We start from the raw sequence: 27,675 nt of genomic DNA, 5'->3' as shown, positions 1-27,675 counted from the left end.
CTCTAACCATCAGCATATCTGCCAACCTGCGAAGTTTAAAATTCGTAATATCTCTGGACACCGAAGAAGAAGCGGTTTTAGAGGTTTCTTGCTAGAAGTTTTCTTTTCTTTCGGCTTCCTCTCAATACACGCCTTTTAAGGAACGCATGCGGACTTCATTAACAACCTTTCGCTTTTAGACGCAGCGGAAAGAAGCTGCAAAATTAGAATGACAGACAGTGACAAGCAACACATTGTGTTTAGATCACAGTGACTTTACCAGCAAATTTCGTGTTGCCGATTTCACATGCTTCAGGAACTTGTTCGAAGCAGGCAGCCCTCTGGCGCCCTTTCATCATTAAAAAAAGAACTTCCAACGGAAAATTTGGAGGCCGACGAGGGAATATGTTTCGCGAGCAGAATTAATTTTTTTATGAAACGTGATGCAACCTTTGTAAAGTAGTAAAAGGAGCCCGAATTCGTAAACTCTACGACATATTAGGGAGGATTGGCAGGCATGCCATCACGACAAAATCACGCGTGCCAATTCACAACTAGCACTTTGGGATGATCACCGCGCTTTTCACATAGCGTAGCAGTAGTGCGCGAGATCACATGCGCGCGTGCCAGTTTCACTTAGGCATAACACGCAGCAATGAAGTCGGCAAATTGGTAGCGTTTTAATGGTCGCTTCACGAACACTTCGCTTCAATAGATTTTCAGGATGTTGGTTGGATCTACATAATTATTTATTAATTAGCTAATTATTTACCTATTTATTTCAGTGATTATTACCATCCCACGAGCGACTATTCGAAATGCATCACATAACAGGCTTAGTGGTATTCGATAAAAGCAGCTGCAGAATAGGAGCGGCAGCATGACCTCATGTCAAAATTCTTTAGATGGTCATTGTAGGCGACTTCACTGCCCCGCAACTGGCCTGGGGTTACCAAACAGAAACCCCGAAAGGATGCCGGCTTGCTCAGGTTCTTGCGCTCCATCGCATGACTCTGCTGACAGAACCAGATCAACCAACAGGACTAGGCAACAGCGTAAGCAGAGACCCGTGCCCTGACCTCACGGTGGTCAGAGGGGTAGGTAAACACTCTTGGATCAATCTCGTGGAGAACCTCGGCAGCGACCATTACATTCTAGCTACTGAACTGCAGGTACAACCATCACGCACTCCTGAATGTACTGTTAAGGTAACAAATTGGGATAAATTTAGGCGTAACCAGTCCTCCCTAACTCCTCAGGACACCCCCTCCATTCAGGAGTGGATGAAAAAGCTTCAAACTGATCTGAAAACTGCAAATCGACACACCACTGTGCCAGCAGAGACGCCCGATTTGTGTCTCCATTTGCTCCATCTCTGGGATGCCCGAAGAGGCCTGACCCGGTGGTGATGACGGCAAAAACATAATCGGAAACTTCGTCTGCGTATCGCCCCCCTAACTATGGAGGCAGATGACTACGTGAACACCCTCAGTAACGAAAATTCGCATAGCCTTTGCGATCGCCTCAGCGGCACGCTAAGCACACCTCGGATCTGATCGCTGCTCCGCGCATTATTAAACCCTACACAAATGAAAATACACACTAGCAACAGAGTCCGCACCATCCTCTACAAATCAGGTCTCGACGACACTACTCTACTTCACACTCTACAGCAACGCTACATTGCTACATGCACCCGCCCCACCTACAAAGACTACCCACACATAGATGCCACACACCTTCACGCCGATATTACAGAAGCCGAGGTTAGGGCGGCCTTGCAGGGCATTAGGCGCAATAATGCACCCGGGGCTGATGGGATTCAATACACTCCTACGCAACCTAGATGATCGGGCCATTCAGTACATAACTGCATTTTACAATGACCACTGGAGGAACGGCACGCTTCCACAGGAATGACACCATGCGGACATCCTACTAATTCCTAAGTAATGCAATCCACTGTCCCTCCAGAATCTCCCACCTATATCTTAACTTCTTGTGTAGGTAAACTCTTCGAGCGTGTTCTTCTTTCTAGGCTACAACCTTTTCTCGAAGACAGCCAATTCTTTCCGTATACACTCTTCGGCTACCGCCCTAACCTCCCTACGCAAGACGTTTTGCTGCAGCTTAAGGAAGACGTTGTGAATGGCCCCACTGCGGCACAAGCCAGAGCTATTGTGGACCTGGACCTCAAGGGGGCCTTCGACAACGTCCCCACGACTTAATTCTCGACATTCTGGCTTCTTGCCAATGCGGCACATGTACCTATAACTACGTCAGAGCTTTCCTGGCAGACCGCACAGGCACTATTGGCATAGGAAAGCTCCGGTCGGACGTGATCCCACTCACGGGTAGAGGAACACCACAGAGCTGGATCCTATCGCCCACCCTCTTCAACGTGGCTATGGCTAAGCTGCCCCCCTTACTAGACCAGATACCTACCATCCGGCACGCTCTCTACGCAGACAACGTTACGATCTCGGCAACCCAGAGACCCGACGGGGCCATACAGGATGCTCTCCAGGAAGCTGTGCATGTCGTGCATAACTATGCAGCCACGGGACTTCTTGCCTGTGCAGGCCAAAAGTACGAATTGCTCCTCGTGCACAGGCGGCGCCAGAAAGCCGAGTAATCCGATATTATCTCCCTATTTTTACACGGCAACCCCATACCTCAGGTAGCCAGACTCCGTATCTTGGGCTTCCACATTAAGTCTGATGGCAAAGCCTCGCACACCATGCACCTTTTGGGTCAGGAGATAGCACAAGTCGCAGATATGATAAACCGCATTACTAATCGTGGAAGAGGCCTTCGCGAGAAAGACGTCCTCCACATAGTACAAGCTCTGATAATCAGCCGACTCACCTATCAGCTCCCATATTATAATCTCACCCTCATTCAGACATAGCATGGACGCTTTTCTGCGGAAGCAAGTGAAAGCGGCTCTTGGGCTGCCTCCACATGCTTCCACACAACTGCTTCATCAGCTTGGTATCCACAGCATCGTAGGCGAGCTTGTCGCGGCTCATTACAACGGCTCATCCAACGTCGGAGACGCGGCCGTCAGGGCTGCGCTATACTCTCTCGCCTTGGTTACCCTGTATCTGAGACAGCCACACACGTCCCACAATATCGCCTCACTTCTGCAATACGCGCTAGCATACAAGTAGCTCCGATTCCCCGCAATATGCATCCCGACCGACACGCCAGCCGAAAGCGCACCCAAACTCAGGCCCTGGCACGCATACTTGAAGAAATGAGCGCTACGACGACGCGGAATAAAGGAAGAACATGTACGGCGGACAAGGCGCTATTTCCATTTTTGTAGATGGCACCACAATGACACCGGTTTTGTACACTGACGCAGCCCGCTACCCAGGGAGGCGGGCCATGTGTTTAGCTGTAACAGAAAACGCGGACGCGCTCAGGGTGTCTGCCATAGTTCTCACAACGTACAGCTTCTCAGTAGAGGAAGGAGCTATCTCCCTGGCCATTGTCCATGCCTCGACCCTTCCCGCACATGACTCACCATAGTGACGGACTCGCAGGCTGCCTGCTGGGCCTTCGCGCAAGGACTTGTGCGCCACCTCATGCGCCACACCCCACCTTATGCGCCACACGGCGAACTATTGTGTTCCCCCCCTGCTTGACTATTCCAAAAAGTGCAACGGGAGGCTGGCACGGTTCCAGGTAGTGGATCCTGGCCCCGAGAAAAGCTGTTTTGCGGCTCTGGAAGGTCGTTCGAGAACAACCCGTCTCCACTAGCTGAGTGCTTCCAGGCGAGGAGGCACCTACCAATGGAGGAAAATGACGACACCTGAGCTGGCTCGACGATTGGCCGAAAATGACGTGACCCCGAGAGACCGACAGGGTTAAAAGCGAAATAATTAAACAAAAGGCTCGCGCAACTAACAGGGACACAGACAGAGAAGACAGGACAAGCGCTAAACATCAACTGAGGTTTTACTGCGAGAGAAGGTACATAATACATTTCGGTGGTGCATGCGCACACAAGTTAAAACAGTAAACGCACAATCTAATCAATATGTTGCAAACTATTCTGTAAGTACATTTTTTGTCTTTTTTGGACAAGGCAAGTGATGCCGTGCTGACACAGTTATCACCTTCCCTGTCAATGCGATATGCCTCACAAATCTCGCGCCCCCACCTTGCGCCTCCCCTACCAAGCACACACGTGGAATCAAACGCGGGCACGCACTTGCACCGCTTTCAATGCTTGGCCACATGGCCTCCCCCCGCTAATGAATCTACCAGCGTTCGGTGCTCTCGTAGCCGTTCATTTAGGCAGCGGCCAGACTGCCCCACGTAGCATCTACCGCAAGAGAGAGGTATGCGGTATACGACCCCAACAATGCAGGGTACATACTTGCATTCATGTTTTATGGTGCAGACCGGTTTGTTCTTTTTGTTTACGGCTTTGCACATGCGCACCAGCTTTTCGGGGGCAGTGAGCATCACGTCCACGCCGCACTTCTCTCCAACTTTTCTCAGCCGGTGCGATAGCTGGTGCACGTACGGTATAGCTGTACGCTTCAGCTTCTTGCAGCTTTTTCGTGCTGCCACGCCAGTGCGTCCACCTGCCCTGATTTTTTTCAGGAGGCATTCCGCCACAGCCGTCACGATATCTTTCAGAAAGCCGGCGTTATGCAACCGGAGCACTTGCATCTGCAAACTAACCTCAATTTTATGGTGGCAAGACTTTTCGAAAGCACCACGCAGGCAATTTTTTGCAATGCCCCTCTTCACCAATTTTGAGTGAGCCGAATTATATGCTAAAATTTCCTTTTTTGTGCGTGGCTGGTACGACCAGCAGATGTGCCCTTTGCCAAAGTACAGACACAGCTCGAGGAATTGGAGACACCTGTTCATCGGCACTTCATGCGTGAACCTTAGTTTGCCAGAACAATCACCGAATATCTCTAAAACACTTTTTTCAACCTGTGGTTTGTCGCTCTCGTTGTCAACATTCACAGACAATAAAATCATCGACATATCTAAAACACCTCACAACACGTTTTTCCTCTTTTATGCACACTCCCACGCGCCTGTCAAATTGGCCTAAAAATATTTCGCTAGGAATTGGAGCTATGCAGGAGCCTATGCAAATACTATCTTTTTGCATGAACAACTTGTCGTTAAAACAAATATAGGTGGACGAGAGGTAGCACTGAACTAATGCTACAAAGTCATTTTCCGAAACCCCGCTACTATTTTGGAACTGGACAGCCCCCCAGCTTTCAATCCGCTCTTTTACTGCGTCTAACAACTCTGTTTGGGGAATGGAATAAAAGAGCTCCTCAATATCAACTGAAAAAGGAAAATTGGCACGTGAAGCACCATCTTGCGCGCCCAAAAATTCAATCACATCCTTTGAGTTGCTCGCGCGAAAATCATATTCTACGTCTATTTGGCTAAGATGCTTTTGTAGGTATTTAGATACCAGACCTTGCCAGGTTTCTTTCTCGGATACAATTGCTCTGAGAGGCATGCGTTCTTTGTGAGTTTTTGCAGAAAAAAATACCTTCAGCCCCGGCATATTCGCAGCTTGTACAGACTTGTGCAGTCCTGTCAAACTGATCTGTTCACACAGTTTTAATGCCCCTGCTTTCCCTTTCCTGCCAGAGCTTTCCAGGGGAGCAAAATAATTTTCAATAGTCTGCTTAGCCTTTTCATGATACATCGTTTCGGGCAACACGACGAAACCACCCTCCTTATCAGCAGTCAGCAAAGAGACATTATTCTTCCTGAGGTAATGAATTGTTTTGCTCACCGCTAGCGTTGCCCCAAGTGAACGCGGTTTTCTACTGGACAGGCAGTCGACACCTTCGTAAATACATGTAGCTTTCTCTTCCGCCTCTGCACATTGCCCAACTTTCCTAACCATGGTAAGGAGTCTGAGCGGTGTCTCGTTAACCTCATTACGAAATTTAGGCCCGCAGCTCACAACCTTTGAACTTTATTCTGGAGACCACATTCCGCTAAACACAACACTTTTTTCTTCTTATGAACACCTTGGGAATCCTCTTTTGCTTTTTTCCAAGCACACAAAGATGGTAGGCCAAAAGACCACAGAAACTCGGTAACATTAGCGGCCTCCCTTGCCCAAGTCCTCATCAAGGCGTCACTGGTTACCTGGCAGCTTGTCCTGGTCGCGGCATGCACACGTAGGCACGAGCGGAAATACCGGATGTGTCTCCAGAGTTCGGCACGGAAGATCTTGGTGATTCTTCTAGTATGCCGCACGGACGCTTGGCAGGGATGGAACAGGGCTTGCACATCAGGCGGTATCAGTCCATTGTTCAGGGCGAAGGATAGCACTCTTGCCCGATAGGTAGATACTGCTATTAGGTTGATATATGTAACTGAGGGATCTCGACACATAAAAAAAAGCAAGCACAGGGCCCGATGTACGAGAAATCAAAGCGATCAAGGCAGAAAGCTGGGGTGGTTGGTGCGTCATCATTAGTGAAAAGACTAGCGCAAATAACCGGGACACAGACAGAGAAGATGACAGGACGAGCGCTAAACATCAACTGAGGTTTTACCGCCAGAGAAGGTACATATATACATTTCGGTGGTGTATGCGCACACAGGTTAAAACAGTACAAGCACAATCTAATGAAAATGTGGCTAACTTTTCTGTAAGTACATTTTTTTTGGACAAGGCAAGTGATGCCGTGCTGACACACTTCTCACCTTCCCTGTCAATGTGATATGCCTCACAAATCTCGCGCCCCCACCTTGTGCCTCCCCTACCAAGCACACACGTGGAATCAAACGCAGGCACGCACACGCACCGCTTACAATGCTTGGCCAAATGGCCGCCCCCCCCCCCCCCCCCACCCCCCGAAAGAATCTACCAGCGTTCGGTGCTCTCGTAGACGTTCATTTAGGCAGCGGCCAGACTGCCCCACGTAGCATCTACCGAAAGAGAGAGGTATCCGGTATACGACTCCAACAATGCAGGGTACATACTTGCATTCATGTTTTATGGCGCAGACTGGTTTTTTTTCTTTTCGTTTACGGCTTTGCACATGCGCACCAGCTTTTCGGGGGCAGTGAACATCAGGTACACGCCGCACTTCTTTCCAACTTTTCTCAGCCGGTGCGATAGCTGGTGCACATACGGTATAGCTGTACGCTTCAGCATCTTGCAGCTTTTTTCTGCTGCCACGCCAGTGCGTTCACCTGCCCTGATTTCTTTCAGGAGGCATTCCGCCACAGCCGTCACGATATCTTTGGGATAACCGGCGTTCTGCAACCGGAGCACTTGCATCTGCAAACTAACCTCAATTTTATGGTGGCAAGACTTTTCGAGAGCACCACGCAGGCAATTTTTCGCAATGCCCCTCTTAACCAATTTTCAGTGAGCCGAATTATATGCTAAAATTTCCTTTTTTGTGCGTGGCTGGTACGACCAGCAGATGTGCCCGGTGCCAAAGTACAGACACAGCTCGAGGAATTGGAGACACCCGTTCATTGGCACTACATGCGTGAACCTTAGTTTGCCAGAACAATCACCGAAAATCTCTAAAACACTTTTTAGAACGTGTGGTTTGTCGCTCTGGTTGTCAACATTCACAAAGACAATAAAATCATCGACATTTTGCTTTTTCAGTTGATATTGAGGAGCTCTTTTATTCTATTCCCCAAACATAGTTGTTAGACGCAGTAAAAGAGCGGAGGCCTGTCCAGTTCCAAAATAGTAGCGGGGTTTCCGTAAATGACTTTCTTAGCATTAGTTGAGTGCTGCCTTTCCTCCACCTACATATGTTTTAAAGACAAGTTGTTCGTGCAAAAAGATGGTATTTGCATAGGCCCTGCATAGCTCCAATACTTAGCGAAATATTTTTAGGCCAATTTGACAGGCGCGTGGCAGCGTGCATAAATGAGGAAAAACGTGTTTTAAAGTGTTTAGATATGTCGATGATTTTATTGTCTTTGTGAATGTTGACAAGGACAGCGACAAACCACAGGTTGTAAAAAGTGTTTTAGAGATTTTCGGTGATTGTTCTTGCAAACTAAGGTTTACGCATGAAGTGCCGATGAACGGGTGTCTCCAATTCCTCTAGCTGTGTCTATACTTTGGCACAGGGTGCATCTGCTGGTAGTACCAGCTACGCACAAAGAAGGAAATTTTAGCATATAATTTGGCTCACTCAAAATTGGTTACAGGGGGCATTGCAAAAAATTGCCTGCGTGGTGCTCTCGAAAAGTCTTGCCACCATAAAATTGAGGTTAGTTTGCAGATGCAAGTGCTCCGGTTGCAGAACGCCGGTTATCCCAAAGATATCGTGACGGCTGTGGCGGAATGCCTCCTGAAAGAAATCAGGGCAGGTGGACGCACTGGCGTGTCAGCAGAAAAAAGCTGCAAGAAGCTGAAGCGTACAGCTATACCGTACGTGCTCCAGCTATCACACCGGCTGAGAAAAGTTGGAGAGAAGTGCGGCATGGACGTGGTGTTCACTGCCCCTGAAAAGCTGGTGCGCATGTGCAAAGCCATAAACGAAAAGAAAAAACCCGTCTGCGCCATAAAACACGAATGCAAGTATGTACCCTGTATTGTTATGGTCGTATACCGCATACCTCTCTCTTGCGGTAGATGCTACGTCGGGCAGTCTTGCCGCTGCCTAAATGAAAGGCTACGAGAGCACCGAACGCTGGTAGATTCATTAGCGGGGGGCGGCCATATGGCCAAGCATTGTAATCGGTGCGGGTGCGTCCCTGCGTTTGATTCCACGTGTGTGCTTGGTAGGGGAGGCACAAGGTGGGGGCGCGAGATTTGTGAGTCATATCACATTGACAGGGAAGGTGATAACTGTGTCAGCACGGCATCACTTGCCTTGTCCAAAAAAGAAAAAATGTACTTACAGAATAGTTTGCCACATTTTGATTAGATTGTGCGTTTACTGTTTTAACTTGTGCGCGCATGCACCACCGAAATGTATTATGTACCTTCTCTCGCAGTAAAACCTCAGTTGATGTTTAGCGCTTGTAATGTCTTCTCTGTCTGTGTCCCTGTTATTTGCGCTAGTCTTTTCATTAATGATGACACACCAACTAGCCCAGCTTTCTGCCTTGATTGCCTTAAAAGCGAAAGACAGGGAGAAGAGTTTTTTTCGTTCTTCTTGCCACGGGCCGCAGCGTGCGATTTGCTGCCGGCCGTCGATGACTTTATGACTCTTCATTACTTTGTGTTATTATTGCAAATAATGTAAATAAGCCTTCAGTTCACAAAGTCCTCCTCAGCGTCGGCCAACTCCCGCACTCAACGGCGGGATCTAATAGTGTATAACCATCGCCAGCAATACGCTACTGGTTACATCCGTGTCCGACGTACCACCTGATTTGCTTGTCAGGTTTCATAGCTATGTGAAACCCTTTGTAGGTATATAGGTTGTTCTCTCTCTCTCGGTATCTTTTTTTTTTCTTCAAACGAAGTATGCTCAGTCAGCAGCGTCTCATAACGAGCTTCCGCCGCGCGTGTAAGTCGAAAGCACACAGAAACTTCGCATGAAAGAAAATTAGGCGTTTGAAATTAAGTCATCAGCCACAATTTATTTTTCACAGAATGTAGCTAGTGTGGGATATCGAAGTTGAAGCGTCTAGCCTTCAGCTCCACTCCATCATGCGATATTCTTGTAATATTAGTTGTTTTGTTGCTTGTCAACACTGCGTTACATTTACGCAGTCCGAACGTGCGTCATTGCAAAGCTGGGATATGCGATCAAATAATATGATATACTTAACATGTATTCTTTCGAGTTAACGTTCCTAGGAACAAGTTCACTGCTGGACATTCATTGTGGCTGCTGCCATAGTAGCAAGCTCTGCGCGCGCTTGACGGTGCTCGCTGCGCAAGGGAAGGTTCATCGCAAGGGCAAATCAATTTTGATTGATAGATAGATAGATTGATTGATTGATTGATTGATTGATTGATTGATTGATTGATTGATTGATTGATTGATTGATTGATAAGGGAGGCCTGTGACTATAGAGCGTTGTGTTCATTCCTACTTGAGTTGTGAGAGTAAAGAAACTAAGTAGTTTCTTTCAACATGAACACTTTTGGGCTCTTGAATTGTGATTGGTGTCTCCTTAACCAAGACTACTTTTCTTCGACGCAGGGGAGCATTTGACGAGAATACGACAAGATTTTACACGGGCTGCGTTCTGGAAGCTTTGCAGTATCTTCACGACAAAAACATCGTCTACCGAGACCTCAAGCCGGAGAACATGGTCTTGGACTCTACTGGATACGCAAAACTTGTAAGAGAGCACTTGCTGTTGTGTCCCTTACCAGGATTTGTAGAAACAGCCTCGGTTTATTATGCTAAATTTTGCCGTATGCGTGCCATGTTGGGATGTGCGCTGAAATAGACAAGCTTGCGCAGAACTACAATGTCAAAGCGCAGGGCGAATAAGAAAAATGCGAGAGTAGAGAAATGGCACAGTGTCCCTTTCAATAGTCTCTGGTCCATTGTGCCGCTTTCCCTTTACACTTTAGGCTTATATGGACATCTGGGGCCATATAACGTAAAACTATTCCAATGTGTTTTTATTCCTATCTTCTGACGTCAAATTTGCGTAACCACCGACGCAAGCATCTGGCGGTGACCCGCAGCGTTGCCTGAACAGCCCAATCAAACGCTTTCTAAGTTTATAGGAGGTCACTTTTCTTTGCTTTCAAAACGAACAACATTGCCTAGATTAAGCGGTTTTTCATTTGTAATTGGCTGCCTGGAGTCGAGGAGCACGCTCAAGTGGGGAGCGTTTCGACGGGGCCGAGCCAGCGCACTGAAAATAGATAACCGGATGAAGAGGGTGGTGCCGGCATCTACAATTGGTCCGCTTTCCCTTAGTTAGCTCGCGGTGGCTGTTAGAAAATAGCGGCGGCGTGAAACGGGAGGTTAAGAATGCCGCTCAAACGGATTCTGAGCAAGGAAGAGTTGGCAGAGCGAGCGCAGAAACGTGCCGAAAGTGCTCGAAAACGTTACACTTCCCCGCGGAAAGTTTTATTATACGCAAATAAACTGATCTTCTACGGCAGGTGCGAGTAGCCACTGCCTGAGCGATCGGTGGCAGCCATCTTTTATTCCTTTCGGAACGGGGCAGCCTGCGACTATTCAGAAAAAAAAAACATTCAGTTTTGTTCACCATAATAATGCATCTTTAACGCGTACATGTCACTTTGACTCTGTGAGATTTCGTGATTTTGTGACGTCGCGTGACAGGCAGGTGAAGTGGGTGCAGCCTGAAAACTTTTGACCAATAGCCGTGGGCTAATGGCGAAGAGGCGGCGAATGAGAAAGAACTATTTTTTTTTTCGATGCAATCATGCATAATCAGTGTGTACACGTCATATCAGGTGGCGAACTGTCGTGGTTTTCGTCACGTCGCGTGACAGACAGGCGAAGGGGGGGGGGGGGGGGTCCAAAAAAGTTTTTGACCAATCGCGGAGGGCTGATTGCAGAATTGGGGCCCTATGACGTAAAACTATTCCTATATGTTTTTATTTCGATCTCCTGGAGTCAAATTTCTGTAACCGCTGACGCAATCATTGGGCGGGAACCCACAGGGTTGTCTCAAGAGACCAGTCAAGCGCTCTCTGTTGTGTACTGCGCGGACGGTGACGCGCGCAGGCGCGCAGCGTAGACCGACGGGCTCCGGAAGTAGACCAACGGGCTCCAGAACAGAGAATGCCTTATACGGAACAGCGCGTGCTTCTTATGCGCGCTGGCGGTTGCTTATGCGCTTCTGATAACAAACACTGAACGACGCCTGTCGGCGCTATCACATTCCTTCCCCCACAAGTTAAGTTCCTTTGCGAAAGTCCTCCGACTCGTGACGAACAGATTGGTGCCGCTGTCGTGAACTTCTACGTGGTACGGCAGGGGGCTCGGGTGACGTGGGCTGGACAGGTGCCTGGCATAGGGGCCGTGCTGGCGTGGGGGTCGTGGGCTGACCGGTTGCCTCATCCTCGGGGTGTATTGAACATGCTCTCGTTGACCCATTGGCTGACGGTCCCCCTCCATAGGCTAGGCCCGCTCGGGCACACCCATCGTGCTCCCGGGCATACCCGCCGGCACTGTCTGGGGACCCGCGTACGGTAGGTGCTCTGGAATGGCTGGCTGGGATGACTGGCATGGGGTAGACGTATCTGCGTGCTGGGAATAACTGGCCATACGCCGATGATCAACGTGAACGAAATGCACTTTCCTCATCGTGTCCACCAAGTACGTCACAGGGCTAATGACCTTCACTATTCGACCGTCCGTCCACGCTGTTTTCTCCCCTCTGACAGTTTTAACGTAGACGCGGTCCCCTTCCGTGAAGAAGGGCCACAGAGAGCGACCTCGGTCGTTTTGAGCCTCGGACGTTTGTTGCCCCGTTAGCTTGTCTCCTTGAAATGATGGCTTTAGCAGCGACACCTTTGTACGCGGCGCCCTTTTTAGAAACAGTTCGCCTGGTGACCGGCCCGTTACTGCGCATGGAGTTGTCCGATAGGCAAGCAAAATATGGTCTAGGCGTTCTCGTTGTGTCCGGTGGCTGCCGGAAGCGCTATCATGGAGTAGTTGCTTACGCAAAGTTTTCTTTACTGTTTGCCCACACCTCTCAGCTGCTCCATTATACTGCGGGTGATAAGGTGGGCTGTCCGTGTGACGCACTCCCCATGCCTTGAGAAAATCATTGAACTCTCGCGCCGTAAGCTGCGGGCCATTATCTGACACTAGCTGTTCCGGCAACCCGTATGCAGCAAAGAGGGTACGAAGCCGTTCAATGGTGTTCATGGCCGTTGTCGATTTCATGTGAAAGACATCAATCCACTTCGAATAAGAGCCAACACGCAGCAAGAATGAAGCTCATTCGCACTCGAAAAAAATCAACGTGTACTCTTTGCCAGCAGCGAGCGGGAAATGGCCAGGGTTCCAAAGGGGCGCGGGGAGCGCTACTCTGCGTGGCCTGGCAGATTTTGCAACTTTTCACGACGGTTTTGATGGCTGCGTCAAGCCCAGGCCACCACACTAGGCTGCGAGATCTTCATTCGGACTGTTCCAGGGTGCTCAGCATGCAGTAACGCCAACACATATTCTTGCAGTTTGGGCGGAACAACGACCCTGCTACCCCATGTCAGGCATCCTTGTTCTAGCGATAGTTCCGTTAGTCTGGTGTGGTATGGCCGTAGCTCGGCTTCTACTTGCAGTGGCCATCCACTAAGGGTAAATTCAGCAACCTTACACAGCACTTTGTCCTGTCTGGTAGCCTTGGAGACATCTATGGCCGACAGCGGCGTCGTTTCAAAAACTGCCAAACAGTCGGATGAGGTCACTTTTGTTTGCTTTAAAAGCGAATGACATTGCCTACGCTAAACGGCTTGTCTTAAATCATTGGCTGAGAAGAGGCGAAGAGCACGCTCAAATGGCGAGGATCTGGATAGGGCAGATCAAGCGCACTGAAAATAGATAATCGTCTGAATAGGGTGGTGTCGGCGTCTACGATTGGTCGGCTTTCCCTTAGTTAGAGCAGCATGCATCTATTCAGAAAAAAAAGATCAGTTTTATTCAGCATATTAATGCATCTTTAACGCGTCTTAGTTAGAGCAGCATGCATCTATTCAGAAAAAAAAAGATCAGTTTTATTCAGCATATTAATGCATCTTTAACGCGTACACGTCGCTTTTGTGACGTCGTGTGACAGGCAGGTGAAGTGGGTGCAGCCCTAAAACTTTTGACCAAGAGCCGAAGTCTAATGGCGAAAAGGCATCGAATCAGAAAGAATTATTTGTCTTTTGCTCGGTCCAATCATGCATAATCAGTGTGTACTCGCCATATCAGAAGGAGGGCTATCGCAGTTTTAGTGACGTCACGTCACAAAAAGGCGACGTGGGGGTGTCCCAAAAAAGCTTTTGACCAGTCGCGGAGTGCTGATTGCAGAATTGGAATAGAAAAGTTTGGAATAGCCTTACTTTATAGCGCCTGTGCTTCAAACTTTCTGCCACCAAGGTAAAAGGAAATATTGGTCGACTACTTTTCTAGTTTTTGTCAGCACGCGCCACGATGGCTCAGTGAATAAAGCGTTCTGCAGCTGTGCACGAGGTCATTATTTCGAGTCCCTGCCGCAGCGGCTGCATTGATGTGGAGGCTGAATTCAAAAATGCTCTCGCACCGTGATATGGGTGCACTTTAAAGAACCGCAAGGGAAGAAAATAATTGGGAGCACCCCACCGTGGCGTCGCATATAGCCCGATTCGCAGCTTCGGTACGTTAACAGGGCCCTACAAATGGTGTTGAGCTCCGGTCAGTAATCTTGCCGAGAGCACACTAAGTCATTCAAAGCGCATTAGTCTCGGGGTGCCTGCTTCGGCTCGCTTCACATGAACAAACTTTTGAACTCGTTTCTTCGTGCACTTCTGAGAAAGCTCAGTCGTTTTGTTGTAAGCTCAGAATTAGTGATTTCAGAATACATGACTACCAATGCAGCGTTGTCTGCTCCATAATTATTACTACATAAACCCGAATTAGGGAACTCGAGTTAGGTTCCCGTGTACCGCTTCCAAATCTCCCTCGAACATTCTCCTCAGCTTAGTAGTCACTGGAACTCCTCAATGTAATAAGACTGTCTTGTTTGACAACTAGTTTTTCTTAACGTAAATTATAAAAGTATCAGTTCTTGTATTATATTTTAATTTATTCCTTCAACATTTCTTAATTCTCTGTCATTGATTACAACAGCGAGTGTTATTTTAGCATTAAGCCAACGGCATTGCAGAGTTTTGACATCTTCGAAGACAACAAATCTAGCGAATTCAGCGTTATCTTTTTCTCATTTCTGATTACAGAGATTTATAGGTGACTCCACTTATAACACATTAATTACACTTATTCAGCTGTGTACCATTACACGCTTTCATGGTCTGCTACAGAAACTGTGGAATTTTATCGGTTAGCCTTGAAAAAAACCTCCGCAGCGCCTAATTTTACGCCTATGTTGAGGCCACAGCATCTTTGACGCAGAGGATGAAAAGTTCTAACGGAAATATTTTTCTTCATAAACACATCATGCGTCGCAGTCACTTTATTGCTCAATGTCGTTTGAAAGTGTTCTTTTTCCCGAATCTTTTTCGAGTACAGTTTTGTCTGCTGTTTGTCCTTTTCAAGAAAGACTAATCAGCTCCCAAACGACCGAAATTGTAACACAGATGCATGTCCCTGCAATACTGCTTCGTTGCAGACTTTTCTGCAAAAAATGTTTTTGACCCTTTACGACTTTCCGCTACACAGCGAAACTTGACGTACGCCAGGAGTATATCGTAGTTGTTACGCCAGTAGGCTTTCAGCGGATAAATGCGCATTGTTGTTATGTCAACTCTCTAAACATATTACGAGTTTCAATGGCGCATAGAAGTGGCAATTGAACCCAGATGATTTTCTATCATAACGCCAGACTTTACTCTTTGTGAGAGAATGTCATATAGGTTTCATCAGTAGAGTGATTTGAGTTGATGAAGAAGCTTCGCGCAGTAGTCAATATTTAAGATTTTCCCAACTGAATGACGCTAACAGTCGATGTCCCGAATTCTTTGACACTCTTCGCTTGGGTGAAGTTCACGCAGAATATAAATGTTAAGTAAATGTAACAACACTGGAACTGCGTCCGTTCTTATTTAGTAATATTTCACAAAGTGAGAGTGTCGTCTGATTATGTTGTACGTTTCAAGCCCATATACACTATCTTCCATGTGACCTGCTATGCGTTAGCTCTGTATACTGTCACTTACACGCCGGAATCATCCATTTGACTGCACCAACGACTTTGGCCATTCAACGCTGCACATAATGTCGCCCACGTAGCGCTAAGCAGATACTGGTATCTGGGGCGGAACCTGAGTTAGCCTGGCTTGCCTCAGTGGCTATAGTGTTCTAGGGCTAATCACGAGGTGGCTGGCTCGATTCCTGGTCCCGCGGGCTGTAGTTTGGTCAGACGTTGAATGCGAAAAGGCTAGTGCGCTTGCATTTATGTGCACGTTGGGGACTCCCAGGTGGTCACAATTAATTCACAGTGCTGCACTATGGCGTCTCTCATAGCCCAGAGTTGCTTTGGCACGTTGAACCCCACGAATCAAGTCAAACCTAGCTTGCTGCATGAACTGGCACTCTCAGTGTCACTTGGGCGACGGCATTGCTGCCGTTGCTATAAACGCTCGCGCTCCTTTATGAAAGTGACGAGCACGCTTCGAAATTTGGCGAAGTGACAGCTTCCAGCACTCCACGAGCGCAATCTTTTTAATATTGCAACAACAGCACTCTTTTTCCACAAGAGCAATAACAAGTATTCCACTTCACCATCGGCGCAATCTTCATTGCTCCGAGTCGTCAGACGAGTGTTGTGTGAATGTTACTCTTAGGCTTCCGATGCCAGTGCAGCCTAATGGTTCCTTGCTTCTTTATTCGAAACCATGTGAAGTGGACAGTAAGCGTGCGAGAACCTATACAAATTCGCTTCTGACGTTGGTTGCATGCCCGGATGTTGATCATATGTCTCAAGCCTGCGGGCGCCAATGCTTTCCCAGCGTCTCGAACCTGACCTTCGAAATCATGCACGCTTACGTCTTCTTGCAGCAACTGAGCAGGCAAACATTGCCTGTCACACTTCTGCAGCGTTCGACGTCTCCGCTTTCATTTAGGAGCAATGAAGGCCGCTGCGCGCCTACGTGACCCTGTCGGTATATAAGCTGCACGTTTGCAGTGGTTGCCACAGAAAAGTGGGATGAAATGATAAAACAGCGCCGACGGCACAGCTGTTGCGTGACTGTAAAACTTAATGCCCCACATAAAACGGAATGTCTAGCCACTTTGTTCATGGGAGGTGCACGCGTAGCCTTCTCTCACGTAGGTAAATGGCGCACTGGGCCTTTTATCGGTCCAATTCACTTTGTGAGAAGTGTCAGCTCAGTTTTAACGCTTATGCGTACGTCGTGTGTATCTGGCTGTTTTCCCCATATGTGGGATACGTGTATGCGAAGTTCTCTGCGCAGCTACGTTACGGCGGCGTTCTACACATTTACATCTCCCGAACATCATTCTAGTAGTCCCATAGCGCTTCGTGAGTGGACTACGCTGGTTCGAAATAACGCAGGCCGAGGTGAGCAGCAGCATGAAGCTGTCTACTGTGTTTCTACGAACCTTCCGCGATGCTTGAAAGTGAACTTTATGCAGTAATGTATCACGCTGAACCCAAGCAGACTAAAAGTTTATACCAGACACCACATATGGAGGGGGGAGGGGGCATCTTATACAGGACACTTGTTCATGCCGCTAAAGCTGAGTGCCCCCAATCGACGCATTGTCATTGCAGCCCCGATGTAGTGCTCATTTACTTTTACCTTACCCATGCAGGATGAATCTAGTGAAATATGGTATCCATGACGTCATGCTAACTGAAGCTCAACAGGAACAAGACGAACAGTAGTGGGCGCTAGGTTTCGAGCTCATGTAGCTCAGCGCAGCAGCCACAGATCGTACCCCAAATCTAAAGATGCGTGACTGGTGGCCAGCGCCTTAAAGTAGACATTGAAGTGGCAATTGCTGGCTCGCGATGCTTTCGCCTCATGATAAAAGTTAACTTGAGCGTTTGCAAATGCTTTTGCTCACTCATTTAGCCAAAAGTTGACCCAAACTTTATATCTATATTGTAAATCAAATTTAGAAGGATTCCCACACACGTCCTTTGTTACACAAATTCAGCTGTCAGCTGTGCTCACAATGATCGTCATTGAAATGTCCGAATTAATTTAGCATATTGCACATACTTGCGCAGGGACATATGTGCATCGAGCACTATATCGAGTAGACGAAGCAGTAATAATACGCACGAAAGTGCCCACCCCCACACGCTTCCAATCCCAAGTTCCTAAAGATAAGCTAAAGGAATACAGCTGATACGGCGCACATGGTTCCAGATCAGCAATGACCAAATTTTTCTTTTTATTGCGAAATCAATTATATGACATTCCCATGTGAATTTCCGCCGTCGGCGTTGTCATCGCCGGGATGTTCTGTGTCAAGTCCAGGTGCGATAACATCGTTGCCGCGCGCTGTATGCTGTGGGTGCGACTGAAAGTGTGCAAGGGTGAGGCGAGGATGGTGGCTCAATGTCTTGCGCGCAAGGAAGGAATCTATGGAGGACGCCTGTCGTCTTCCATCGTCCGCAATGAAGCAGGGGAGAGGGGAGTTGTTCTTTGGCAGCAGCTGCGTTTGGTGCGGTTGAGCGTGGACGCGCGGGCCCTATTTTGAAAGCAATCTGCCATCGGTACAGAGTCTAGGTGCGCCGGGCACTGATGGTTTCATGTGCGCTCGTTGTCGTCGCTGAGTTAGCGTTGAAGCGAGAGGCAGCACGAAGTGCTATTTGCTCTCTCTGACGGCAGCGTTTTGTTGTCCGCGGTCATCAAGTGTGACTTGTTCACGCTTACCTGGCGTGAGGAAGCGCGGCATCAGCAGTGAGCGCCGTCTGTTGCCCCCACGCAAATTGCGCGCGCGAGATTGGCAAGTGGCGAGACAGGTAAGTGCATGATGTTAGAAAATATATACGTAAGCCTAGCTTAATTGAGGATATAACTTCAAAATTTCACACACTTAGCCCCATGCTGCATGCCACCGTTGTGATCGCAGCCTCAATCACGCTTCGTCGTGCGGTTGTTTCACGTTAGCTTAAGTCGTCTTTCTTGTTTACATTAATGACATTGTAACTATACCCAACTCTCCTGAACTTATTATGTATGCCGATGATACTAATATCTTTTTTTTAATTCCACAGATCTAACAGATTGAGAAAAAAGCGCAACAGCTACCTTGCGTCCCTCGCGGCCTGGCTCCGGGAAAATAGGCTGCAGCTTAACACAGCGAAAACAAAGTACATAATATTTCGTGCACTTAACAAACTACTAAGTAGAGAAATAGTTTAACTTTTGTAGGGCAACAGATAACCAGGGTTAAGGAGCAAAAGTTTCTTGGTGTTTGGTTCCAAGAGCAGCTTTCATGGAATGTACACATTAATAATTTAGCTACCGAACTCTCCCGATCTGTTGGATGCTTGTATAAAATTGTACACTTCATACTTATTTGGCTGAAACAAAACTTATATACTTCACGGTTCTACTCCAGATTATCGTTCGGCATATTGGTATGGGGTACCACAACAAAAACTAACTACAACAGGCTCATTATTCTACAAAAGAAAATATTGCGCATTTATGAAAACTATCGGGGACCATGTCATGAACCAAGCACCTTACCATTATTTTTTAAATACCGAATGCTTAAAGCTAACGACGTTTATGATATTAAACTACTGCAGTATATATATAAAAATGCACTATATATACACGAAAACATTAATGAAGTGTGTTACGATATGAGACTAAAAAGAAAACGGACCCTAAACAAAAGGACCAATTATGGTAAACAAGCAACCAGGTACCAAGTACTAACAATCCTAAATAAGCTAGAAGATAACATTGATTTCAGTATGACTAGAAATGCTTTCAAAAACCATGTGAAGGAATTGTTACTAACACAGTGTTTGAGAGAGTGATTGTTGCAACATAAATGTATTATAACCCGCTTTTTTTCCTTTTTTCTGTTTTACGTGGATACATACATGTTCATGGTTATATGCTGCACTTTAGTGCAGGATGGTAATTTACCTGTATAACCTGTACTTTATTGCCTGTGAACCGGGAGAGGAAAGGGGAAGAGGGGGGAAAAGGGGAAGGTTTTAATATTTCACCGTCTTTATTAGTAAACAAACTGTAACCCAATAATTTTGTCAATTCTGTTCTCAGTTTGTGTAAACTCGTGTACAATGTGTTAAAATATGTAACGTTGTGTGTGTCCGCTCACTGCCAATGAACTACCACTGAATAATGTATACTAAAAGCGTATATTGCGGGTACAGGGGCCCCTGTCAGGTGCTGTGCGCCTTTTGCCCCTGCACCTTTCTTGAAAGTGTACTCAAGATGAAATAAACTTTCATTCATTCATTCATTCATTCAAGTAGGCCTTCATTGTCGCAGCAAATATGATTAACTTACCGCAGCGGGACAATTTCTTACGTGTACTGGTGTAATTTTTCATGACGATTTATGTGAAATAAATGAGCCCTCTGTACCCCGAATCCATGCATGTCTGGTAGCAAATTATTTTGAAGGCTTTAAAATATTCTAACGGAATCCGTCTACGTGCATCAACAACACAGCAAAGATACTGAATCGAACTAAATTCTAGGGTATTACGTGCCAAAACCGCGATTTCATTATGAGGCATGGCGTAATGGATTAATTTTGACAACCAGAGGATCTTTGACGGGCCCCCAACGCACGGGACACGGCCATTTTTGCATTTCGCCCCCATCGAAATGGGGCCGCCGCTGCCGGGATTTGATCCAGCGACCTCGTGCTTAGCAGCGCAACACCATAACCGCTGAGCCACTTCGGAGGGTAGCAGAGCTACTCAGAAACAACAAAATATCAGTACGAATTCTTTGCAGCACAAAAAGGTTGTAGGCAAAATATGAGCGGCTGTGCGTCGAATGTTACGCCTGCTAGCAGACAGTGCTTTGACACTCATCGACACAAAATTTCAGGACACGCAGAAAAAATGGATAGCTAAATTAAATTTATTCACCGCACAGATGCTGACAGCAGTCTACAATATAAGAAAAGAAAAAAAGCAGACTGGTGTAAGAACACACAGAACCTGAAGTAAAAGCACATTGAACCCAACGCCCGGGATCGCGCCTCTTCGACATGCACTTCACTCGCGTGAATAGACCGGCATGAGTTTAGTTTTTTTCCCTGCATATTGCTTAGATTTTTTATGATGTTCTTTGTCTCACTGAGAGAAACGACGCGTATACATGGATGGAGGGATGGATGGATAAAATAACTTTATTGAAAGGTCCTGCGTGCTACGGGGCGTAAGACCCCATAGTCCGGGCTACTCCCACGTTTGGGACCAGGAGTTTTAACTCCCTGGCCGCATCGTCGGCTCGCTGAACGGCCCAGAGCTGCTCCGCCAGGTCCGTGCTGCGTTATGCTTCTTGTAGCCTAGCGGAGTCTAGATTCTTGTTTGCATGGGTTCAACCACACGGCCAGAGCAAGTGATGTACGTCTAGTGCGCTGTGGCGATTTTCGCAATGCGATATTGTGTATAGCTCAGGCATGTAGTGATGTAGTTAGTTCTGCGTGGGGTACGTGTTGGTTTGAAGCATTCTGAACGGGAATGCTTGAGGCCTGGTGAGCTTATCTTGAGGTGTGCTGTATATTCTGGGGTCTAAATAAAAGTGCTTTGTGATCTCGTTGTATGTGGAGGGAGGTGCCGATTCTCGCTGGGATGGTCACGACCAGAATAGCTGACGTCGCGGAGGGTTAGGTCTCGCGCGGTCCTTACTGCCACCTCAGTGTGATTTGGAGGGGCGTCCTCGATCTCTCCGACGTGTGCCGGGAACCAGCAGATGGTGTGATGCTGCAGCGGTGCGGATGTATTGACTATTTGTAGTGCTTGTCTTGCAACAGCTCTTTCCTGAAGGGCTTTGACGGCGGAGCGTGAATCGCTGTAGACGTGGGTGGTGGTCGGGTCTGTGCGCGCGAGTGCGATGGCGACCTGTTCTGCTATCTCGGACTTGTGGGTCTTGGCTGTGAGAGCCTTTGTGACTTGACCTTGCTTCTTGACCGTGGTGGTAACGAAGGCCTTCCCGGACGTGAACTGTGCCGCGTCTACGAAACAGGCTAGGATCTTCTTATCACGTATTTCGCGCAGGATGAACGATCCGCGTGCCAGTATTCTGGGTTGATGATGTGCCGGGTTCATGTTACGCGGGCGTGGGCGAACCGTGTAGGAGTTGCGTGTGTCCGTCGGAACGCTTTCGTATAGATTCTCGATTGTTTTGTTGTCATGACCTAGTTTGGCTAGGATTTGTCTACCCGGTTTGGTTCCAGAGAGTCTTGTCAATTGAGCCCGTTCTTGAGCTTCGGCGATTTCTTCAAGTGTATTGTGTACCCCCAGTTGCAGCTGAAGCTCTGTCCCGGTGTTCTTGGGGAGTCCCAACGCGTATACATTAGACTGCTCAAATACACTTAATTTTACTAGAAATGCATTCAGTGGAGGTTAAGTTCTGCGCATTTCAATAATTATGCTACAAAAACATCCGCATGCCAGCACCATAGCATAATTTTGCTATTGATGAAATTTACAGGTCTCTGGAAGAAGATTATCAAGATATTCACAAGCATAGGCACATCACCTAAAGGTAGACTGAAGCTTTTTGAAGGAGTGTTGCATTATTTCATCTTCGACAATCGCCAAAAGGCCGCAGCGTAAGTTTCGTGATCAGAAATATTCACACGTGAAATGTTTACTGGCTTTTTTCCAGCAGTGAAACCAAAACTGCGGGAAAGAGTTTGGTTGATGCCCTTCAGCGAAAAAATAAGCAACTAGATTTCAGGTGATGCTGTAAAAAAAATGGGAACACGATTTTGTGATTCAAAATCTGGCCGCAAGTATTAAGCGGAGACTGGCGGTACGCCCTGTCGATGACCTAGCCAAGACTCAGGTCGATTACGTCGTGTTAAGGTGGGCATTTCCAAAATACTCCGGTCAAAGGTGTGACTGCGTTTAGAAAACTTGAGTTAAGCACGAGTTTTATTGCGATATCCATTAGCTATCTATCTATCTATCTATCTCTCTGCTCTCTCTCTCTCTCTCTCTCTCTCTCTCTATATATATATATATATATATATATATATATATATATATATATATATATACATTTCTGCCATCACCGGCGGCGTGAGGTTCCACATAAAGTCGTCCAAGGGCGATACAATCGTCGCCGTATGCTGCACGTGCGAGTGAACGCGTGCGAGCATGGTGACCTCGGCTCCGTCTCGTTCACGCAAGTCAGGAAAGCAGCGTGCCATCTTCTGTCGCCCGCAAGGCTTCGGGTGAGGTGTAGAAGGGCGGGCCACTGTACCTTGAAAGCCATCTGCGACGGGGACAGAGCCCGCCGCGTGCTGTGTTTTCACGGCTTAGTTCGTGTTGATTCGAGGCGCAACACAAAAGTCTTACTGCTTCTGCAGCGCTTCCTCACTCCAGCGTTTCGACAGTAAGTTTCGGCGGTCATCTAGTAAAATGTTTTCATGTTTGCTTGTGCGTGCGTGACACCATGCTTGTTAATTTAGTTGGTATTTCCTGCGTTTACAAGTTTACACGGCCGATGAAACTCGTATTTTTTCTTCTTATAGCAGTCTGCTAATTTGCTCTCGCAATCGTTCCTTCGCATTCCGAGCGAAACTGCAACTTTTATTTCTGCACGCCAAGTCATGATAACAGGCTGAAACGAAAGCTATGGGTGACTACTACTTTTATCTCAGAGCAATTTTCAGGTTTCGGTCCAGTTTTTACAGAGGGGCCGTTTATGTCCTGAAAGACGAGGCGCCATTTTAGCAGCTTCTAAGAATCTAATTGTTTAAAGATTACACGTCGTGGGAACAGAATTTCAGGTCCCGATGGTAACATTGTTGAATATGTCAAGTGCGGTACAGCTCCCGTGCCTTTCTACGGACTTTGTGGAATTTGCGCCTCTACGATTTTGAGAATGCCACTCCGAAAGCTCAATCACACCGGCGACTTGAGGAAGTCGAGCAGGTCGGACGCCGATTTGCGACTGGAGAGTACAAAGCGACTAAAGGCGACCAATGGCCACACCGGCAAGCCCGGCTGAGCGCGACCTGCAAGTGGCAATCCCGGAGTTTATAGTTCTGAGTGGAAACTCTAGCGGTCTACGTAGCTCGCGCGTACTTCGCTAGTTTCGCGTTCCGGCAACAGCCACGGATTTTGATTCGCGCAAAGTTGAAGTCGTCGTCATTGTGCTCAATTGCTCTACCGTGATGTCAGCTGTGGTAGAGCCGAAGCCTCCGAAGAAAAAGCAGCGCTAGTGGGTGCGCCTGTGCCTCCATTCGCGATAAGTGGCCGGCCACGCAAACCGCCATCCGCCCGAACTATGCGAGCTTGACGAGGAGTATTATCGACAGTAAGTTGTAATTTCTTGGTCGCGTTGCGGGGCAATCGGTGATTATTTTTTGTGCTATCTTTCGCTGCTGTTTAGCTTCCTGCGAATGCTACCGCATACATTTAACACATTACTGGAACTGCTGCGCCCCAACATCACGAAACGAGACACCAATTACAAGCCCGCAGTCTGGCATGGTGGCGTGGAGACTGTATTTGGCACGACGCAGGAGAACGCCGGGTGACAACACATGATAATATAGCTTTCAGCGCCGCCGATTGGTTTCGCAGTTTTGCGACCAGGCTCACGCGAGTGAAAAATTGAGCATTGAGTGACGGGCACAAAATAGTGGCTTTCCAGAAAAGCGACCATTTGCTACTTGCGGCTTTGCGACCAACTTGGTCACGTGACCGCTGTCAGTGGCCGGTGTGAATGAGCCTTTAGGCACCCCACATGGGCGAATCTCCGCATGGCTGCCATTGGCTGTTTTAAGCAGACGCTCTTTCGACGCTAGCGCCAAGATCCGCTTCAGTTGCAGCCCTAGCAGGAGGGCGATACTTTCGCAAAATGATGGCGCACACGATTGTTTACGCTGCCATGGCAATAGAAACAGCAGTCGCGCGGCGCCTCCTCACGCTAGCGCTCTTTGTTTTTTTCTGTTTGTTCTTATAATGACGACCCGCTACGCTCCCTCTCCACCCCTCCCCATGCCCCGCGGACCTTCACTTTTGCTTTCTTTTTGCCTGTCCGCGGCGTGTATTTTCTTCATCGCGCGCACGCCCTACCGCAGGCATTGGTTTTGAGCCTGCGCGTGGTGCGCCGCGGGTTCTTTATGCGTTAGCACGTGTGATGTCTTGTCCGTACTTTCAGTATGGCAGCATATGCCAGAACATATATAAATTCCACTTTCAACAAAAGGCATCTTCGGCTTCGTTTTATTGACTTCCGTTCCCGAAAACAAATATTTTCGCATAACTTGGTATGATACACGCCCAGAAAATGAACAAAGCTGAAAAATGCATGACATGTACATGGCTATAAGCAACATAATAGTTCAGACAGTGAAATAAAAAAAAATATACTCAAGAAAACGTGAAGGCTCTTTCATGCACACACATATAAAATATTTCTATATAATGCCCTAAAGATCAAAGTCTAGAAGAACTTCTGATATGCAAACTGAGAGCTTCTGATATACTCACTGAGATATTGCACAGAAGTGGACGCGTGTATGGCACAGTCATGACAACTAAAGAAAAGGAAAATTCACTGGTAATGGCAAAAACGCTGACACGCACAATACCTAAAAATGGAATAAAATACTAAGATTGTTTTATTGACAGTCACACCAACAAAGAACTGACCGATAAACCTGCACTAAAGTATATGAAATGCGTTATTTGTTCATTACTACTGAACAAAATGAAAAAGGCATGGCAGAACACAAATAACATTGTACTGAAAACGAAAATGCATATTATCACATCATTTGGCACTTGGCCACAGCTTGAATATTGTTGGCAAGGGGGAGCCTCTGCTCCCCCTTGGCACCATTAATTAATCAAGTGGTATTTACTCAAATTTCCTCATATAATTTTAATTTATATTGGGTCTTACGTGCCAAAACCACTTTCTGATTATGAGGTACGCCGTAGTGGGGGACTCCGGAAATTTTGACCACCTGGGGTTCATTAACGTCCACCTAAATCTAAGTGCACGAGCGTTTTCCCATTTTGCCCCCATCGAAATGCGGCTGCCGTGGCCGAGATTCAATCCCGCGACCTCGTGCTCAGCAGCCCAACACCATAGCCACTGAGCAACCACGGCAGGTAAGTTTACTCAAGTGGACAACTTTTGCAGCAGCACATAGAAAACATTCGCATATAGGCCTATGCCTCAATGAAAGACCACGTGAAATAAGCCAACAACACGACTTTTCTTTCACCACGAATGCAATGTTCAGAAGTAAAATTACATAACTTAAGGCACTAAGTCATACCCCCTGGGCACTCCTTTGTGTATTAAACATGAACTGCAAAAATATGCATATAGGACACTTGCAAGGATCATACTTTCCAGAAGAAAAAAAAAAGCTTATCATGCCTACACATGAAGGCTGTTCGCGAGGTTTTCCCATACGCAATTGCGTAGATAATACATAAACACGAACAGTAATTCTTCAGATGTTAGTACGTTTGTAGAACAGTGACACGCAAAACAAGCACTGAGGGCGGAATGGAAAGCTGGGCGAGCTACTGAAGTTGCAGAATGAGATTTTGCACAGAAAAACACAAGTCATAGACCAGGTGACAATGAGGAGGAATATCTATTTGTCAGTTTTCTCTACCGGTGAGAGGGAAGTGTAGCACAATCAAGGCGCAACGACGTCCGGAGACTCATGGAGCCCACACATGGACAGGGCTATGTTCATGTACATGCGCCTTCTGATGTCCTTGGGTCTGCGCGCTCGCCTGTTGTCTTTAGGCACCCGGAAGAACATTGCAGGTCTTGTTTTAGAGGCATTCATGCACCACTGCACGATGCACGAGCTGTGCGAATGGTGAAATGGGTGAAACATCGCGGAGCACAAGCACACCACTATGGAGGACCACGAAACTGACGAAACTGCCCACGCCGGTCAACGCAGAACAGCACACTCGTTCCGATAACAGCAGATAACGAAACATTAAACTTCATGCAGCGGGCTAAGTTGGCGCCTAGCCGACGGGCGCGCGCGGAGCCAGTCAAAGGTGAGGGAGTTGCGAGGGAAGGCAAAGGGACAGGAGGTGAGAGGAGGGGCGAAAGGGCACGGCCTCCTAGATCTGCGCGCGTGGGCGCGCGCCGATCCAGGAGGCCGTGCAGCAAAGGAAGCGGATTTGCTTTCCCGTCCTCCCGATTTCTGGCGCCTCTGCCACCGAAACGGCGGAGTTTCCGACGGCGGGGCGCCAGTTCCTGCGGCGAGCGTTGCGTTCAACCGAGCGAACGATGACAGCGAACGCTGCGCGCAGCGGGGCATGAAACAATGGGCCAGACAGAAGAGGCGCGAGAAGCAAAGCGGAGGAGGGTTCGACGAAAGCGTGAAAAGAAAAGCAAAGGGAGGAGATTTTGGTTACTAGATAACGCCAGAGTAGCCCGCGTCGTCTGGGAGGTTTGTAACCGGCGGCTTCTGTGAATGTCGCCCATGCGTCACCCACGCCACGCGCTGCCTCTCGTGATATCAAGATTAGCGAGGCAGTGCCGCCGCACCTCCCCCCATTTGCAACGTGCTGCACGAGACCGATTGTCCAAGCCAACCAATCAATCGCGATAAGAAAACACATATAATGCTGCGCTCAAATTTCGCATTAGGGAGTAATCTATTCATCGGTGAATTTTTTGTTATTGCCGAAATATGAGCACGTCCCATTGAAAACGGGGAACGTTTCAGCAGTGGGCGCTAGGAGCGTTGATTATTTAGTATCCTTGAGCGTTGGATATGTACAAAGGCATGTACACATGCGCACAGTTTTCTTTACCTGCAAATCTTATTTTCAACCACGCTCAACCCTTTCTTGTGCCGTTCTTCCCTGTCCCGCTTACCTTAGTGGGCGCCGCGTGACCACAAAC

General features: G+C 47.6%; 1 protein-coding gene across 1 annotated transcript in view; it reads left to right on the top strand.

The window, feature by feature from the left end:
- The window catches only part of LOC126518611 (cGMP-dependent protein kinase, isozyme 1-like), a 648,418-nt gene that overhangs the window by 603,142 nt on the left and 17,601 nt on the right, over positions 1-27,675 (top strand). Inside the window, exon 13 of the mRNA XM_050168386.3 lies at positions 10,131-10,272. Within this exon, the coding sequence (XP_050024343.2) occupies positions 10,131-10,272 (142 nt within the window). The remainder of the gene's footprint in view (positions 1-10,130; positions 10,273-27,675) is intronic.

The sequence above is a fragment of the Dermacentor andersoni genome, chromosome 1 (genome assembly GCF_023375885.2).
Source record: "Dermacentor andersoni chromosome 1, qqDerAnde1_hic_scaffold, whole genome shotgun sequence".
Lineage (NCBI taxonomy): Eukaryota > Metazoa > Arthropoda > Arachnida > Ixodida > Ixodidae > Dermacentor > Dermacentor andersoni.
Note: the sequence above shows the minus strand (reverse complement) of the source record. Positions and strands in the feature narration are given on the sequence as shown.